The 18,741-nt window shown below is 41.4% G+C and overlaps 1 protein-coding gene across 3 annotated transcripts in view; it reads right to left on the bottom strand.

Annotated features, from left to right (window-relative positions):
• Positions 1 to 18,741, bottom strand: part of PTPRB (protein tyrosine phosphatase receptor type B) — a 105,482-nt gene that overhangs the window by 66,459 nt on the left and 20,282 nt on the right. For 2 of the 3 annotated variants that reach the window (XM_084878876.1, XM_084878877.1), the window contains exons 4-8: positions 16,093 to 16,369; positions 4,864 to 5,139; positions 3,751 to 4,008; positions 1,882 to 2,145; positions 1 to 3 (exon numbers count right to left, since the gene is read on the bottom strand). The exon at positions 1 to 3 is cut by the window's left edge and continues 267 nt beyond it. In XM_084878876.1, the coding sequence (XP_084735002.1) occupies positions 1 to 3; positions 1,882 to 2,145; positions 3,751 to 4,008; positions 4,864 to 5,139; positions 16,093 to 16,369 (1,078 nt within the window). Of the gene's footprint in view, positions 4 to 1,881; positions 2,146 to 3,750; positions 4,009 to 4,863; positions 5,140 to 16,092; positions 16,370 to 16,705; positions 17,033 to 18,741 lie in introns of those variants that run through there. The other variant, XM_084878878.1, reaches the window with a different exon arrangement.

The raw sequence follows: 18,741 nt of genomic DNA, 5'->3' as shown, positions 1-18,741 counted from the left end.
GAACTAAATGGTGAAATGATGTCAAAAGGAGATACTAAAAACCAAAAATACTTATTCATTCTTCATGGGCAACAGGAGATAAGAGACCTACTATCTGCAATTCAAAACATTTCTATCCCCATCTGATGTTCATGGATTGCAAACGAGTGTTCTTTCCTCACTATGAAGACATTTGACATTCAAGAAATGTATGCCCAGCTCACTTTAGTAGTATATCAGTAATGAGATCTTCTGTAACACAATTAATAACCTACTGACATGAACGCTGTTTGCACACCAGTTCTAGAGACAATATTGATGTTGCATCTAATGTCCGTGACTTTGATGAATGTGACATTTTTTGGAAAAGACTGCTTGGTGTGGTCATAAAACATTCCTCTTTCTTTTCCAGTTGAGAAACACTAATCTTGCCATACAGCTCTGATTTTATTCCTTTGCTCAAAAACATTCAAGGTCTCTCCATTAACTGCAGAATAAATCAAGTCCTTGGAGTGGCATTTGCAGTTCCCTACCACAATAATCCTCCATATCCTTCCAGTCTTCTGACCACTCCCGCAGCCATGCTCCCTTCTGCCCCACTCTCTCCAGTGCTGGCCTCCAGGAGCTTGCTCTGCAGACGTGTAAGCCTCCTGGACTCTTCGGCCTTTGCTTACGTCATCCCTCTCACCTCAAATCCCCTTCCCTTGTTTCTCTCCAGGAAGTCTTTTTAAAATATTTATATATATATTATTGATTTTCTAGAGAGGAACAGAGAGTCAGAAACATCGATGAGAGAGAAACATCCATCAGCCGCCTTCTGCACACCTCTTCCTGGGGATGTGCCCGCAAACAAGGTACATGCCCGTGACTGGAATCGAACCCGGGACCTTTCAGTCTGCAGGCCCATGCTCTATCCACTGAGCCAAACCGGTTAGGGCTCTTCAGGAAGTCTTTACTAATCTTCTGAAAGACATGTTTGTTCTCTTGTCTCTCTGGACATATGGTTTTTACTTGGGATCTCTAATGGCACAGAGAATGGACTCTGAATCAGACAGGCTGATTTCAACTCCAGCCACATTATTTACTGGCTGATGACTATGGACAAGTAATCTGTAAAACTATGATAATAATAGGACCTTTCTTGTGGTTTTGTTGTGAGAACTATGAAATAATAGCGTAGAGTCAGTGCCTGACACATGGAAATATCAATACAATTACCATTATTAAAATGTACGGCAGTATTTTTATTTTGTGTGGGTATGTCCTACATTTGTGTGATTAGAACGTAGCTTCCTTAAGAGCAAGGGGGTCAGCAAGTAAATATTTCAGGCTTTGCGGACCATTATGGTTTTTGTCTCATAATTTTCTTTCTGTTTTTTTTTTTTTTTTTGTAAAGCCTTGAAAATGTAATAACCATTCAGCATGGGGCTATACAAAAACAGGTTATAGGCTGTATTTGGCCAAAGGATATAGTTTGCTGAACCCTGCCATTTTAATAAATCCCAAAGCTCATGCTGCAATAATTTACACATCGAAGGCACTGGATAAATGTTTGTGTGACTTAAATTAATAAAATAATTTAGTAAAAATAGGGTTAAGTGCTAACTGGCTCTTACTATAAATGTTGATGAGAAATATTTCATTTATTAGTATCCATGCCAATGCATTTTTGCTACTTAAGTGCTGTGGTGTGAAATAGCACAGGGCAGAGCCATTTGCTTAAATAACTCCAGTGAAGCAATTAACCCTCTGCTTTACTCTGTATGTGGGGCCTGACCACAGACCCCCTCAGTCATGCAGGCCATACTTCCCAGGCTAGGGAAGGAGTATCCCTTCTCCTCTCCTAAGATGGGTCAGAGACTGATTTGGGCAACCACGGAATATTCTGGGGTTTAGCCTCACCTGTTCTGCCCACTGCCATCTTCTGAGAAGACAATTCACCAGAGACACAGCTGATGGTAACTTGATAAAGTCGTCCTGGGGTTAAGCCTTTAAATTGGGTTTCTGTAACCTGCGGTGCCAATGTTATGGATTCCTGGGTGGTCCCTTGGTGAGACAGCGTAATGTTGTAGGAATCCACAGTTCCGGGAGGTCTCTGCCACTTGACTTTTAGAGAGGTCAATGTGCCATCATTTGTCACCTTCAGATTCGAGACTTCCATGGGGGCTAATTAGGAAGAAAGGAAAAGTGACTTGAACTAAGATATCTTACCAGTCTTATTGTGGCCAAATTTTGACCAGAATTTTAATCTTGACAAGCCACACTCCCTGCACAGAAGAAAGTGACATGTTCGTGAGGCAAAAATAATACTGCAAAGCCAAAGAATGGCTACATGGCTAGTGGAAAGAGCACAAACGTGGCAGCAGAAATGCGAATTCTGGCTCAGACTGAGCCCAGTTGGCTGGGCAGCCCTGGGCAGCTCTGCCCCTCTCACTGAGCCTCGGGGTCCTATTGGTAAATGAGGGCTTGGTCAAAATTCTCAAAGAGGCCGTCATCTGCCTAATTTCTTCCCCTCTTTATGTACCTAATAATAGCAAGTACATAATCGATTGGTCAACTGATCAGCTAAATATTTTTAGCACACAAAATAACAAAATTTTGTGTGCTAAAAATACTTTATTTTTCATTTTAAAGGATGATAAAATTAAAGCTTAAGAGTTGTGCCAATGACTCACTGATCCCAAAATTAAAATTTTATCTTGTCCTCCTACTCCTCCTCCTCGAAAAAAATTAAAAAAAGTTGTATCATTATTTCATCAATGGAAAATGATCACAAAGGAGAGATATTTTGGTGAATATTTTTTCTACCTCTTGCTCATGCTGTATTTTGGGGCTGCATTAATGGTATAATACAAATTAACAACACTTCATTAAAAGAATGATCTTGCATAGATCAGTTAGAAGTGTTATTTGCTCTTGATATACATAAATAATTCTTAAGGTATATCTTTGTTGGGATGTCTACACATCTTTGAGATGTGATGTGAAAGGTATATGTAAATGTAGTGGTATCCAAGTACATTCCCACAATCCTCTGAAAGTTTCAAAAACTCTCATCGCTAGAATCATTTTTAAGGCACTACATATTTGATTTTATGTTAAAATCAGATAATTTCCTAAGAGAGTATATTTATTAACACGTTAGACCTACCAGAAGCATTAGAATCTACTAAAATGTAAGTTCCATGAGGGCAAAGATTCTGCTCTTTTGGCTGTTGTTATATCCTCAAGGCCTAATGTACAGTTTACACCCAATAAATATTGAATGAGTGAATTAGTGTGCATGTAAATTACTCATTAAAACTGCACAGATCAGTTTATCAGGCTATATTAGGCTGTGAGACAGGCCCTGGAGTTTTGGGTCTCAGGGCATGTTTTATTGGGTAAAGCTTTGGGGAAATGGCTGCTTCACAGGAGCTAATCCCCACATAGTGCTGAGAAAAGTTCCCTGGTTGACTGTGAGTGAAGTCATAAGGGCAGGGGAATCCTGTGGAAGAGAAGGGAGACTGGCATACTGAAGTGAGAAGCTGGGACTCTATCAGTAATAAATCTTGCTATTCAGAGTGCTGCCAAGGGCTAGTTCAAACTTCAGAATAAAGGGAATCCCTCTTTTTCTACTAATTAGAAAAGTGGATAATATTAAGGGCCTTCTATGACATATGAATTTCAATTTGTCCTATATTACCATTATTCAAGTCATCAATAAGTCTTGTTTATTAAACCTTTCCTTGATTTGCACATCATTCTTGTTCAGCTAGCTGGGGCACTTACTTGTCCTGGCCAGTTTCCACCTTCGGCTTTGCAGCCCTGCGGCCTCGGTTACAATGGTGAGGTTGTAGAGGTGGCCAGATGTCAGTTCAGGAAAAGTGTAGGAAGTAGCATATTTGTCCACAACAACATTATGAACTTGGATCCCTTTATCCATTAGTATCAGCTGGTATCTTTCCACATTCCCAGAGCCAGGGGACCAGGAAATCAGGAGAGAATTCGTTTTTGCTGAAATACCAATATCTTTCACCGGGGATGGCACTAACGGGATAAAATGCATTTGCAAAGTGTCATGCATAACTTCCTTGTAGAAGACATAGACACATTTAATTCAAAATTGCACACTCATTTATGTTTCTCTGTACATCTAACCTGAGTGATAAGTAATGAAAACAGCACTTTTGAAATTTCACCAGAACCTAGATTCATACTCTTTTCAAAGTCCACAGCCTAAAGCTACATCATAGTTTAGCCTGTTTGTCTCTCCAACTTAATATAGTGATTCTGTAGTTTTTGCCAATGAAGTATGATGTGGCATTGCAGTAAAGGGAACAAGAAAAAGTAAAGAACTGTAGGAGAGGAAAAGTGGAAAGAGAGCAATAAAGCAGGAGAGAAAACGAGGGGAAAGTGAATGATAAGAAAGACAGCCCCTGATGGGAGGAGATGGTGAGATGTCATTGATCCTAGGGTATCTGGGTGCAAGCAAAGACTTGTTCCAAGCATGAAGATCTTTAGAAAACATCATGACTTGATGTGATGAGAAGAATACACAAAGGAGGAAAACAGTTAACAAGTTAGTTTTATGACACAAACTCAGAAAATGTTGTCTAAGATTTGAGTTAGAAAAGCCGTTAGGAAACATTTACTTATTTTGGAGAAAACTCTAGACCTAGATAAATACCATGATGTGTTCAAAATAACCCAGCAGGCTAACAGCACAGCTACACCTTCATATTTTCAGTCTAATCTTTCCACTCTTCACACAACATTGAGGTATGTTGTATGTATGTATGTATTGTGTACATATCTTAGGAGCATTCTTACTTCTATTTCTTGAACTTAATATAATGTCAAAGGAGTACAGACTATTAAACACCCAACTACCTGTGATCTTACCTGTTGATCCATTGATATGAATTGTTGAGGACCGTTTATTTCCAGAAACAGCTGTGATGGCAATATTGTATTTACTACCAGCAGTAAGGTTAGAAAATGCATATTCATTCAATGAAGTACTTTCCTGAATTTGGGCCTCCTGCACCTTTTGGTGACCATCAAATAACTGCACCTCATACGAGGTGACTCTTCCGGGAGAAGGAGTCCACCCAATGTGCAGGTTGGTTGAAGTAGTCTTCTCTTTACTGATCTCAAACCTAGCAGGAGGCAAAGGGTCTGCAAGGAAAAACCAAGAAAGAGAAGGTGGCTTGAAGACTCCTGCAAATAATCCAGATCCATTGTTCTTAAAAAGTTGAAGCATCTTCTGTCCATGAACGAACCAGCATTTTACTCCACTTCCAAACTTACCATTTAATTCAAAAAAGAAACCCACTAGTTTATACTAGTCATATAAACTCCTTTTTCTAATAAAACTATTTGGTTGAGACAACTGTGAGTTTGGAATTCCAAGTAAGGTGATATTGTCTTTGGTTTGCAAGTTCAGCACTTTTCAAACATTGACAAACATCCAGGATATGCTGGATAAATTATGAAAATCAACAGAAAATACAGACATTATGAAATAATTGTGAAATCTGTACTGACATTTTTCTTTTTAAGGTTGTGTGTTTTCATGGCTAAGTATAGATAACCTCTTGTTGTTTTGAGATATCAGAAACCCACAAAAGATACAGATCTAGGCTAGGTTTACGCAACGAAATGAATTCTCCCAACAGCTGGTATTTCCTATGTCACTAAATTTTCAAAACTTGAGTTCTGGAACATTTTTGAGCTATTGAGGCCCCCAGAGCAAGTGGAATTGGGATATCCTGCACCCAGCTGTTCACTTAGCTTCAGTTCTCAACGCCAGTTTCCGAAGTCCCATTTCCCATGCATCGAATCTTTGCTATGGAACTCGAAATAGGATGAAGAACATGTCGCCAGGTTTGCAGCTAAGTCAACAGTGTTCAGTGTGCAGAGAGACCATTTGAGAAACAAGACTCTCCCTACTCTGAATTCTGGGAGTAGAAACATTGAGAGACATTCACATATGAGTAATTTTCAGAAATTCCACATGATTCTTGGTCTAGGAAGTGGGATTAAGATAAGGAAAACCATATTTCAATAGTCAGGTCAGATATTTTAGTGGCATGGCTAAAGAGAGCTCAGTTCTTATCTACCTCTTGGCAAATTATAGTTTTCTCACAAAATGACAGCAGGAATTCTACAATGTTCTTAGAACAGTATATATTTTTAAATGGTACTAGTTTGTGACACTAATATTAATACAAACAGGAACAAGCTAATCTTACTCTGTATTCAAAGGGCATTTATGACCAGAGAGTTCATACGACTATCTATGGGTAACCTAGAGACACCATACATAGACTAAATTCAGCCTGTGATCTATATAATATCTTTATGTTTTTGGCTATGATTTATATGAGCACATCATACTGAAAAAATTAAATAATCCACACCACATTTTATAACATCATCAATTAACAATAATATACATGTTAGCTGACAAGTAAGCTGAGGCAGCAGTAACTCTGAGAGCCAAAAAGCATGGTGAGCTTGGAGGACAAGGTTGTGTAGTTTACACCCCAGCCCAGCACAGGTTCACCTGCGAGTGTAGGCTCTAGAACCCGAGGACCTGGGCTTGCACCCGGCTCCCCTGCTCTGTAGCTGTGTACTCCGGGCAATTTCTGAGCCTCCCTGTGCCTCAGCTGTCTCATCTATGCAATGCTGATGATGATACTCTCATTATAGTAGAATTGCTATGAAGATTAAATTGAGTATTTTATCTGGAGCACTAAAAACAGTATTTGTACATAGTAAATGTTCAGTGTTAGTTAGTATTATTATTACTCCTATAATCAGGAGAAGATCTTGTCATAGAGTCAGGAGGCTGTTGTAGCAGAGAGCGTGGGCTTTGGAGTCAGAAGGAACTCAGTTCAAATCTCAGTTTCATCATGTATCGGTCACAAGACTTTGGGCAAGTAACTTCGTCTAAGTCTCCCTTCGCTCATCTGTCTGGGAATATAATTATAGTACCTACATTCTTGGGGTTTTCAGGAGTAACAAAATACAGAGAAGATGTTACCTGACATACAATGGGCACTCAGTGATATAAATTTATTCTGTCTACTTGGTCTTAAAAGAAAAAATTCCTCTGGCCCTAGCAGGTTTGGCTCAGAAGAAAGAGTGTCAGCCTGCAGGCTGAAGGGTCCCAGATTCAATTTCAGTCAAGGGCATGTACCTCAGTTACAGGCTCTGGCCCTGGTTGGAGCTTGTGCAAAGGCAACCAATCGATGTCTCTCTCTCACATCAATGTTTTTGTTTCTCTCTCCCTCCCACTCTCTCTAAAAATCAATGGAAATCTATCCTTAGGTGAGGATTAAAAAAAAAAAATCTATATATACAAAACCCTAATATGCAAACAGACTGAACAGCAGAACAACCGAACAACCAATCAACCAGTCACTATAATGTGGGAATGGGGCTGCTGGCAGACAGGGGTCTGGGGACCATGATGGGAGGGGCTGGGCGGAGGCGCAGAGGATAGTCCGAGACCCACCCCTGTGCCCACCACAGCCTCATGGCCCACAGTTTTATTCAAGGTGCACAAATTCGTGCACTGGGCCCTAGTAAATAAATGAGAACAAATGTGAGCTCTTCTTAAAAAAAAAAAAAAAAGCAAAAAAAACTTTTGAAAAAATCTTTTGCTAAGGGGAATAAAAATTTTTTTAAACCAAAGTGATAAAAACCTTAATTGCTGTCTTCTTCATAAAAACTAACCTTAAGAAAAATCTTACCAATTTATTCCCATGAACTAACTTTCTAACCCTTAAGATAAAAAGAAGTTCCCAAGATGGTTCACATACAAAAGCTCTGGAGGAAAAACAGTTTTGTTTTGTTTTGTTTTTTAATTCCTGGCAATGTTATTTCTATCTTAGATAATAGTCTGTAATTAAAGACGTCATAATAAAAGCAAAGAACATAATTACCCCTCACAGAAAGTTTTCGTATTGTCCGTCAAGAATGGTATTTCACTATTAAAAGATTCTAATAGCCAACAAAACTCAAGAACAGCCTGTCATAGCCAACCAAGATGACACATTTTTGCTGAAGAGGCAATTTAAGGACAAGAATGAGAGGGACAGCTGCTTTCCAGGGATAGTTCCAATGAGATCAATACTGTACAGTCATCATCGATGTCTACAACTGAGCCAGAAAAAAGGCCAAAGAAAATGATGTTATGATCAGTATAATCTAAACATACAAAATCTGCAAAATAGGAGCTCCAGAAAATGAATTTTAAGGTTCAGTGCCTAGAGGGTGAAGTTAAAAAATGCAGACTTTATCTAATCTCTCTGAGCCAGAAAACAAAACAGCCAATCCTTTGTACATCCGCTAGAACAAAGGAACAATGAGACTGGGAAGTGCCTGGGCTGCGAGAACCTACACTGGAAACAAACACTTAAAACCCCATTTACGCTGCGATAAAGGCCTTTGCTGGCAGCTGTCCACTACTTCTATGCATGCAGCAAAGTCAGTTTTCAGACATCTCAAGCTAAGCCCAATGAAAACTCTGCTGTATTAAAAAATAAGTTTTCAATATTTTATTAGAAACAAATTAGATACTTTTATCCAGGATGCTAATTTCATATGTAAATATATATACATGGGGAGATTTTTAAAATGCTATTTGGAAATTTAGTTATATGTCTGTAATCTTCTGGACTTATGATAAGTTGTATGTAATTAGAAAACCTACTTAACTTACGTAATTTATGCCAATGGCTAGAAGTATCAATGCATATATAGGTGTGCAGTATAGTCTTTCTGGTTTTTCCACCCAACACTCTATACATGGTAACCAGTGAAGTATCCTATCTAATAAAAGAGTAATGTGCAAATTGATCATCACTCCAACAGACAAGATGGCTGCCCCCATGTGGTCAAAAATGGCTGCCCCCATGTGGACAAAAGATGGCCACCACAAGATGGCCAGCAGGGGAGGGCAGTTGAGAGGGACCAGGTCTGCAAGAGAGGGCAGTTGGGGGAAATCAAGCCTGCAGGGGAGGGCAGTTAGGGGTGACCAGGCCAGCAGAGGAGGGAAGTTGGGGGAGCCCAGGCCTGCAGGGGAGAGCAGTTGTGGGGGATCAGGCCTGCAGGGGAGGGCAGTTAGGGGTGACCAGGCCTTCAGGGAATGGCAGTTAGGGGTGACCAGGTTGGCAGGGGAAGGCAATTAGGGGCAATCACGCTGGCAGGGGAGCAGTTAGGCATCAATCAGGCTGGCAGGGAAATGGTTAGGGGGTGACCAGACTGGCAGGCAAAAGCAGTTAGGGGCAAGTAGGAAGGCAGGCAGGTGAGCAGTTGGGAGCCAGCAGTCCTGTATTGTGAGAGGGATCCCAGATTGGAGAAGGTGCAGGCTGGGCTGAGGGACCTCCCCCCCAATGCACAAATTTCGTGCACCAGGCCTCTAGTTATCTATATAAATAATAAAAGCCTAAGGGACTGTTATGGCAGAATGATCAGAACAACCAGTCACTATGATGCACACTGACCACCAGGGGGCAGATGCTCAATGCAGGAGCTGCTCCCTGGTGGTCAGTGTGCTCCCACAAGGGGGAGCACCACTCAGCCAGAAGCCAGGCTCACAGCTGTCAAGTGCAGCAGCCATGGCAGGAGCCTCTCCCATCTCAGCAGAGGTGCTAAGGAGCAGCGAGCTGAGCTGTTAGGAGCAGCAAGCAGGTGGGCAATAAGAAGTGAGGGGTCCCAGATTGCGAGAGGGCGCAGGCCAGGCTGAGGGACCTCCCTCCTCCCCCCTGCACAAATTTCCTGCACCAGGCCTCTAGTAAACTATAAGAACTGTTGAAAACCATAAATCAATAACTTAATCTCAAACAATACATCAAGATTTATCATTAGCCATGAATTTAAGACATCTTTGTGCTTCTGAGTGTCAGAGAGACCTGGAATACCCTATGCAAAGGGCTGCCATAGTCATCTGCCAGATTTCAGTGTATCTACCAGTATTTGGAAATCCTAAAATTCCGTAAACTGGCCTGATGTCAATCCAACTTTTCTGTTCTCAGAGGAAAAGATTAAGTGTAGCTAAAGTCCTGATTCAAAATTAATTCTTCTTTTTCTTTCACTTTTTTTAATGTTACAGGAAGAGGGAGAAACTCATATATAATGAAATGAAAATAAGGGGGTACCCTGCACTTAATACATATAATGAAAGCATTATTTTCTTTTTAAAAATTCTTTTGAATGGCTATTAAAATACCTTTTGATATAGGAATTTCCAGCGTGTTTAGAGTTCAAAATGACAGTATTCATTTTGGAAATAAAATCAACCTTATCACAAGAGTGCAGGCAACCCACGGGTTAATACCAAATGCTCTTCTTGAAGTCATAATAGCACCGCAGCCTATCTGTAAGATCTGAGAGTTTACAATAGATTTTCTCAGTTGTGAAAACCTGCACCAACGGATCGTTTGTGGCTTTCGCCCGACAGAAGAACAAAGTGAAAAAGTGATTGCTCATAGTCTCCAGTTAATTAAGTACATCTCTTTTACTTTGTGATTGTTGCTGTTTGATTATACTAGTCAGCTTCCTGACATCTTTTAAGATGATATTCTATATTATACCAGCACATCAGGATTAACATGCATTTGATTTATCACCTTAATACTCTAGAAATGAAGTTCAGGCAAGAAGGAAGTTTCAAAGTTTTAACAACCTTGAAAGGGAAATTTAAGCAGTTTTGACAATTATTTGCATCATCATTAAGTGCAGCGTGCCCCCTTATTTTCCAGGTCATCATATTTGGCTCTACATATGTAATTAGTAGACGGTCTGCCATTACAGTCTACTCAGACAATTAACATCTAACTTTGATATTAAACAAAACCTGGCTTCAAATCCAACCCTGTCCGTTACAAAGGTGACTTTAGGCAAGCTGCTTACCTTTGCTGATGCTCAGTTTCCTGTCTATAAAACGGGACCCACAATACATTGCAGAGTTTAAGTGCTAAGAGGTAATGGAGGTAAAGAGGTAAGTGCACCCTCACACGTGTTGGGCTCTCAGTAAATGGCAGTGGACTTCTCTGACAAGGTCAAAAAGTTGTCAGAATTGGTGCCTGGGGATGAAAAATGAAGCAATTTTTCTGTGTTCTCCTCTCATTCTGTCTGGACAAATTGGATTTTATTTATTTTTTGCTAACCTGCAGAATGCCATGCCCACCAACAGAAGTCAGACTAGTGGAGGAAGCTTCCTAAGCACACAAAAGAAGATCAAGCTCAGAGAATTAAGTTGGTTCATTCCCTACATGTAGCTAAGCTTGACTTTAGAACTCCTGAAAAAGCCTGCAACCAGCTGATCACTGAATACTGGCATCCATCACCAAGAATTCAACGCAACTGAAAATCAACCACTGCTAATAACTTATAATTTCTTTACACTCTAACACATTTAATCATTAGTCCACCCTTGTGTAGGCTACACACACACACACACACACACACACACACACACAGACTTATTTGTAATATGTTTTTACCTTAATAAGTCAACTTGGAAAGTAATAACAAAGTGTCATGTAGTAATCTGAAAGAATTAATACCAGCTTAAGAATTATGTCCATTTTGCAGAATAGTGGAAAGAACTGGAGTTGGATGCAGTGAACTGGGGTTCAAGTTCTATGTCTATCCTTTATTAGCTGTGTGGATTCGTGATTTGTTAATTCTTGGGAATATCAATCTTATCTCCAACCTGAAAGTAATAGTAAACTTACTACACACTTAGTATGTGACAAAAACCATTCTAGAATTTACATATGAACCTCTTCAAACCTCAAAAGATCCTATAAAGTAGGCAATATTTTTATTATCATCCCCACTTTATAGATTAGGCTTGGGGAGGTTAATAACTTCCCAAGGCAACTTGTCTAGGAAGTGATGGGAGGCAGCAGCTTTCAGAACTCAACTCTTACCCACTCTGCAACCCGTGCCTTCATAATACTCCCTCCACAGGACTGTCCTGAGGATAAAATTAAATGATATGTGGTCAGTGTAGTATTTAGTTTATCTATACAGATTTGCCCATGTATAAAGAGGAATGGTACCAACATTTTGATGCCAATGAAAAATAGAAAAATTATGCCAATAGCTCTTGAACTCCAGTGTGCACTGATCCACCTTGATATTTGTTTAAAATCAAATACCCTAGACTCCACTCTTTTTAAATTCATCACAGGTTGGGTAGAAGCCAAAAATATGCCTTTATAACAAGCTCTGCAAGAGATTTCGAGGTAAATAGCTTACAGAAATCATGGCCTATGTTTAAAGCTATGTAAGTGTTATGGGCTGAATTGTGTACCTCTAAAATGCATATGTTGAAGCTCTAAACCCCAATACTTCAGAATGTGACTGTATTTGGAGTTAAAGCCTCTAAAGAGGTAATAAAGTTAAAATGAGATTGTTAGGGCAGTTGTCAGCAAACTCATTAGTCAACAAAGCCAAATATCAACAGTACAATGATTGAAATTTCTTTTGAGAGCCAAATTTTTAAAACTTAAACTTCTTCTAACACCACTTCTTCAAGAGAGACTCGCGCAGGCCGTGGTATTTTCTGGAACAGCCACACTCAGAGGGCCAAAGAGCTGCATGTGGCTCATGAGCCGCAGTTTGCCAACCATGGCAGTAAGATATAATATTCTTCCTATAAGTGAAGTTCCTTACCACTAGTCTACTTCCCTGAGCTCTATAACTTACCCATAATCCAAGGAGAATAGGCCGTATTTTTGGTATATGTATATTTTCCCACTAAAATATTCATTTCTTTCATTCATATTTACTTATTTATCATCTATCTATCTATTCACGCATAGATCCAACTCTTAATCTATTCATTAACTCATCCATCCATTTAATCAATATTTATTGAACATGTACCATGTACTAGATGCCATTTTATTCTTATTGATGGGAGGAGAAAAGCCCCCAAAAGTTCTAAGTGAAAACCAGAATTTTATTTAAACAAACTCAAATGTCCTTAGGATGCATTCAGGTAAGGAAATATGAAGTGGTCAAATGAATTGGTATCTAAAAAGAGAGAAGCCACAGCTTAACTCTAGAGAGTTCTAGGCATATTGATGGCCCCGTTTTGCCAAATTTTCCAATATTTTAATCCATACTTCTGTTTTTATGCAAACTTTCCATTTTTTTAATGCTTGTGAAACAAACTGAACTCTTCACAAACACTATGAGAGTCAAATAAAACAGCTATTATTCAGATACCTACACGTCCCTAAGGGCTACCAGTTCTCAGCTTCTGCTCTAAACTGAGGACACAGTGTTGCAAAAGTGCTGGGTCCTCCAGTATCAGCTATCTTCACACCTGATTTCTGATGAAATCACAACTAAGTAATTTTGCTTTCAGCTTCTTATGGCTGTTGCAGAGATGATTTAGTGGCTGAAGAAACCTGAGACCTTCCCAATGTCTTCTCCGTGGTTATGAAAGCACGCCATACATTCAGGAGGCAGGGCAAGGTCTTCACCAGGGAACGATGCAGCAAAGGTCTGACCCCACCTTCATCGTGACCTTCTCTCACCTCTGCACAGCCCTGCAAGGGCACCGTGTATTGTTCATCATCTTTATAAACTCACCAATCACTCCCTGGTGTGAGTCACTGTGGTATCCATGCTCAATAAATGTTTGCTGGACTGAACATGAGTACACAAATTTTGCTGTTGCGATTTAAAAAGCCAGAGTGAAGATTGATTGTTGCTGAAATAGTTTTCATTTAGTTAAAAATTTGATCTTTAAGGTCATGTCTACATGACACCAAAATAACTAGTTCTTTTAGAAAATTATCAGGAAAAACAATCAGACAAATCACACTTGGAATGATCAGAGATAATCTAAGCAGCTGCTGCATTTCTAGCCAGGCCATGCCTTGCTCTCTTTTATTGCGGACCAACCAGACAGAAGGATAGCACATCACACTCTGAATGACTTTTCTCTTTGAAGTTACATCTCAGAGTTAGCATTATATACCACTAGTTGGTCCTGCTTTATTACACTGAAGTATAATTTGTAGATTTCATTTCTGTAATTTAGCAATTAATATAGAGGAGTACTGGTCCTTTCTCTTAAATAAATGAAAATTTCACATATATCCTTAAAATATAGATGGCACCATTAACAAAAAATAATCAACCAACCAAAAATATCCTCCTTGATACCTGATTTTAAATCTTAAGTTAAAAAAAAAATGTTTACTTAAATACAATTATTTGTTCAATGTGGAGAACCATCTAAGAAGAGTTATACCATCATGCAAATAAGTGTGAAGAATTATCATTATACAAACATCAGCTGCAAGTTTCATTCTTCCTATTCATCATGGAGTGCATAAAACGTGTGGTGTGCAGTGAGCCTGTGGTACTGCAAAAGTAACTCCTTAGGGAAAATGATGAGAACCTCACACATTGGATGCTGATGAAGTCTTTTTTAAAAACTCAACATAGCTAATAAAATTCAAATATTTGTTACATTTCACAAATGTCTCTGGACTTGAAACACCTACATGCATAATTAAGTTGAAAGGGCATTCTAACAAGTAACCCCCACACTATGTCCTTTTCCATCATCATTCATTTCCAAAAAGTAAAACCTATGGGTCAAATGACTGTATTCTGGCTTATGAATGTCTTCATCCTTTCTCCCATATGCTTCCAAAGGCTCACCTGTTTTTAAAGATCATCTGGTCCATTCAACACAGATATCTTATTAAATGTAATGAACACATCTGGAAATTTTGTCATAAATTTAACAGTATTAGCAACCTGAGTGTTCACAAAACTATGCTCGCATACCAAGAAACCAACAACTTTATGACTAGACACCAAGCTGCTTAAACTTCTATAAAATATTCTAATTATGTGGTTGATTCCTGTCTTTCTGAGTCTATATAAAAATACAACTAAGTGTTTAACAAGTGGTATTTCTTTCCAATTTAAGTTCTTACAGATCTCAGAAATTATCTAAAAGTTTCATCTAAAGTAAGTCAAATGAGGTGACTGGGCATTCTTAACTTTTCTTTGAAAAAAAATAAGAGAATTAATATTTGCTTGATTAATTTCATGAACCCAGTTTCATTTTCTAATCCTGAGAATGGAAAGTTCTCACATCTCTTTAAAGAATTATAGCAGAAGAAGTGATCTTTGTTCTGGCTGCATGTGGAAGAGAATAGTAAGGACAACACATTTCTAAATTTAACTTCTGGAATTTTCAGTGAAATTTGATTTTCTAGATAAAAGTAAGTCTTCCCTGTTGCAATAAATAAAGATAATGTTAAAAGGAAGACGAATAAAGTCATAAGACATCACAGTCGTTAGAGAAGTTAGAACACACCTGGGGGTAGCATGGGGATTGATGAGGTAAGGTGCATGACAGTCCCTACCTGAGTGGCTGGCACTCGGTAAGAACTTGGAGCTAAATGACCAAGTCTACCACTCCTATTATACAGATAAGCAAACTGAGGCAGGAAAGACAAAGTTAGCATGCATATATGCATGGAAGGATGTACCAAAAGTGTAAAGAAAATAACTGACTTGAGTAACCCTAGGACGTTCTCTGATACTACACAGCTTTAGTTACATAATACAAAATTATTTCCGTACCCTTGTTTCAAGGCAGTTTTCTAATATTCTCTTATGAATGGCTCTATTCTACCCCTGAAGATTTTATAATAGATCCTGGTTCCAAAAATAAAACTAAATTGAGGACAGGCATATCCCCAATCATTGCACTTCCATTATTTACTCTAAAAACATTTGCTTAAAATTATTCCAGGGCTTGACAATTTAATGGACTGAAAGCTCAAACCACATCAACTTTAACAAACTCCTCCTCAGCCCAAGGTGTCTCTTTGCTGTCTCCTAGAAGCCGCTAGTCCGCTGTTTTCAGCACTAAGGAAGTCTCTGCAAGCCGACCAAACTGCTTCAGACCAGACCTGAGGATATGTATCTTCGCAGGCATTGTTTACCTTTATGTTTACTTATTTATGTGTATGCCTGGAACTCAGAGGAATCACCAGCTGGATGAGGCAGGGCTGAGCCCTCAGCCCGGAGTGGCCCAGCCAACCAACCAGCACCTGCCACCCCTTTTACCTGTTTGCAAGACCACAGCTCTCTCTTCTCCATCCAGAGGCACAATCCTGAAGGTATAGGAGGTCCCCGCTTGCAAATCTTTGGGGTTGCATTCATAGGTGGCATTGTCTATCCTCACGGGGTGACACCTCATGAACCCCGACGACGTGGCGTTGCTGTAGACAAGGCTGAAGTTACAGGGCGGCCCCCAGGTCCTCCACCGGAGGGTCGCGGCCCGGCTGGACACCCTGGACTCGGTCACGGTGAAGTTGCATCCCGCCGGCTCGCCTAGTCCTGTCTGCAAAGGAACCAGAGACAGCAGCTGAGCCCGCAGCCCGGGATGCCCGGGGACAGTCCCATCGCGGGCTCCCCGCGCCCCAGCCCCAGCGCATCCCTCGGCGCACCCCGCAGAGAAAACGCCTGCGGGGAGGTGGGAGGCTCAGAGCAACAGGAGAAAAAAGTGCCCCCCCCCTTTTTTTCCCCTTTGACAGTCTGGCTGGAGGCTCAAAGGAGGATCTTTCTTCCCAAGGGACATAAAATCCAGCCACCTCCCTCCCCAAAACCGAACGGAGGAGCCTCGAAAGCGGAGGGAGCGGGCGCTGGTCCTGCAGGCGGGACGGTGCGGTGCGCTCACCTGCAGGAGGCTCAGCGCGGCGCACAGCGCCAGCCCGGCGCCCGGGGGCAGCATCGCGGAGCGGAGGGGCCGGAGCTCCCGCCGACGGCCGCGCGGAGCCACGGGCTGCGGCGCTCGGGGCGCCCCGCGGGCTCAGGGCGCTCCCCTCGGGGCCGGCGAGGCGCGAGGGCTGCGGCGGCCGCTGGGGCTGCGACTGAGGCTGCCGGCCCGGGCGGGCTGCGGGCGCGGGAGGCGGCGGGGGCCGGCGGCGCGCCGCCCTTCCCACGCTGCCATTCTGACCCGCTCCGCCTCGCCCCGCGCCCCGTCCGCGGACTTCCGCAATCAAAAGGCAATTTCCTCGTCTCCCGGCAAAGGAACAATGCGCCGGCGAGGGAGGGAGCCCGGAGGAGCCAGCGCCTGAGGCTGCCAAGGGCGCTCCGGGCGGGCCAAGCAGCCCCCACTCCCCGGGGGGGTGTCCCAGGCGAGGGGTCCCGTCTGGATCCCAGGAGCGCTGCTTCCTCCTCGCCTCCCCTCCCCTCGACTTTCCCTTTCCCCCACTCGGTGGTCCCCCACGCCGCCCTCTTAGCCACGATCAGCACTCGTCCCTCTCACTTTCCAGCCCCGACCCCTGCCCCTTCCTCCCTCCACGCCCAGGGCCTCCCCCTCCCTGTCTTCCTTCCTATCTTCCTCATCTGCTTTCTCCAGGGCCTCTTTTTTTCCCAGGATTAAACTGAACCGCCACAGAATGTCCCGGGGTCACTGACACTCTGGCGAAGGCTTTTATTGGAGCGCTTCTGCCCTTCTCCCCTCAAAGCATTCACGTGTCCTAGAGCGCATCCTTCTGACAACAGCAAGAGAAAAAGACCCCCCCGAGGATCTTGCCCATGGTCAGCTTGACCTTTATTTCTTTCTGCCATCCACTTTCCCCTTCCTCTTAGGTAGAGGTCTGTGTCCTCCCTAAATGCCATGCAACTGGTGCTAACCAAGAACAGATATCATCGCCAATGGTTCGACAAACAGGCAAAGCGGTTTCACCACTGGTCTCCACTAGTGAAAGCCATTTCACCCATAAATGTCCAAGGAATAGAAGAAGTATAAACTCTTGCTTGTGGAAAATACTATTGATGGCTCAGCTCCCCCACACATAACAACAAAAAAAAAGAAATTCATTCACTTTTCAGGTCTGTCTACATGCTGTTTAGCAACTGCCTCGGTATCTGAATGATCGTGTATCTGAAAATGGATTTTACAGCAGCTTCCAAAAACAAAAGAACAAAAATGTTTAATTGTACAATTAACGGATGATAATAACATAATATTGCAATAGCTCTTAGAGTGCTTGAATGCTTCTTGTGGAGTGCCATCCCTAATAGCAGTCAAAAGAGATGAGATTTCACATTTTAATTTTCAAATCAGAATACTCTAACTCAATGAAAAAAAAAAGACATATTCCCTTCTTTTCAAGTAGATTATATACACAGAAAGCTATATTATTGGCTACTCTATCGACTGCTTTCTACTTTGAAGTAACGTAGGAAAAAGTAAAAACAATTTAAAATATTTTAGGAAACGTGTGTGTGTGTGTGTGTGTGTGTGTGTGTGTGTGTGTGTGTGTTTAAATCTCTTAATGAAAACATGAAATTTTTACTCCTTCAGAGACTCTGTGGGCTTTCCTCTGCAGTCAGACCAAAGATTTCAAATCTCCTATGAGTTAACAAACACTCAAAGGGCAAACTTAAAGCAGGTGTGTATTTTTGGAAAAAAACGGAATCTTTGCTATTTCACCGTTCAGGTCATTTGTCGTGGAACAGTGCTTTTGCCCTCCATAATTTGCCCCCAAGTTCAAGGGCTTTCCCAGCCTGGCATGCCTTTCTGCACCACCAGAAACCGAACTCCCCTCCCCCCCTCAGGTACTGCGAGCCTACAGGGTGCCTCCAGCCTTTACAGGGGTCCTTTATCAGCTTTCTTGCTTTTCAACATCTTTTTCTTTTTGTGCTCAGAGGACAATGTGCTTTCCTCGTCTGTAAAGCTGGCATAGTACCTATTCTAAATATTTC

This window comes from Pipistrellus hanaki (assembly GCF_964339955.1).
Source record: "Pipistrellus hanaki genome assembly, chromosome: 3".
Taxonomy (NCBI): Eukaryota; Metazoa; Chordata; class Mammalia; order Chiroptera; family Vespertilionidae; genus Pipistrellus; species Pipistrellus hanaki.
Note: the sequence above shows the minus strand (reverse complement) of the source record. Positions and strands in the feature narration are given on the sequence as shown.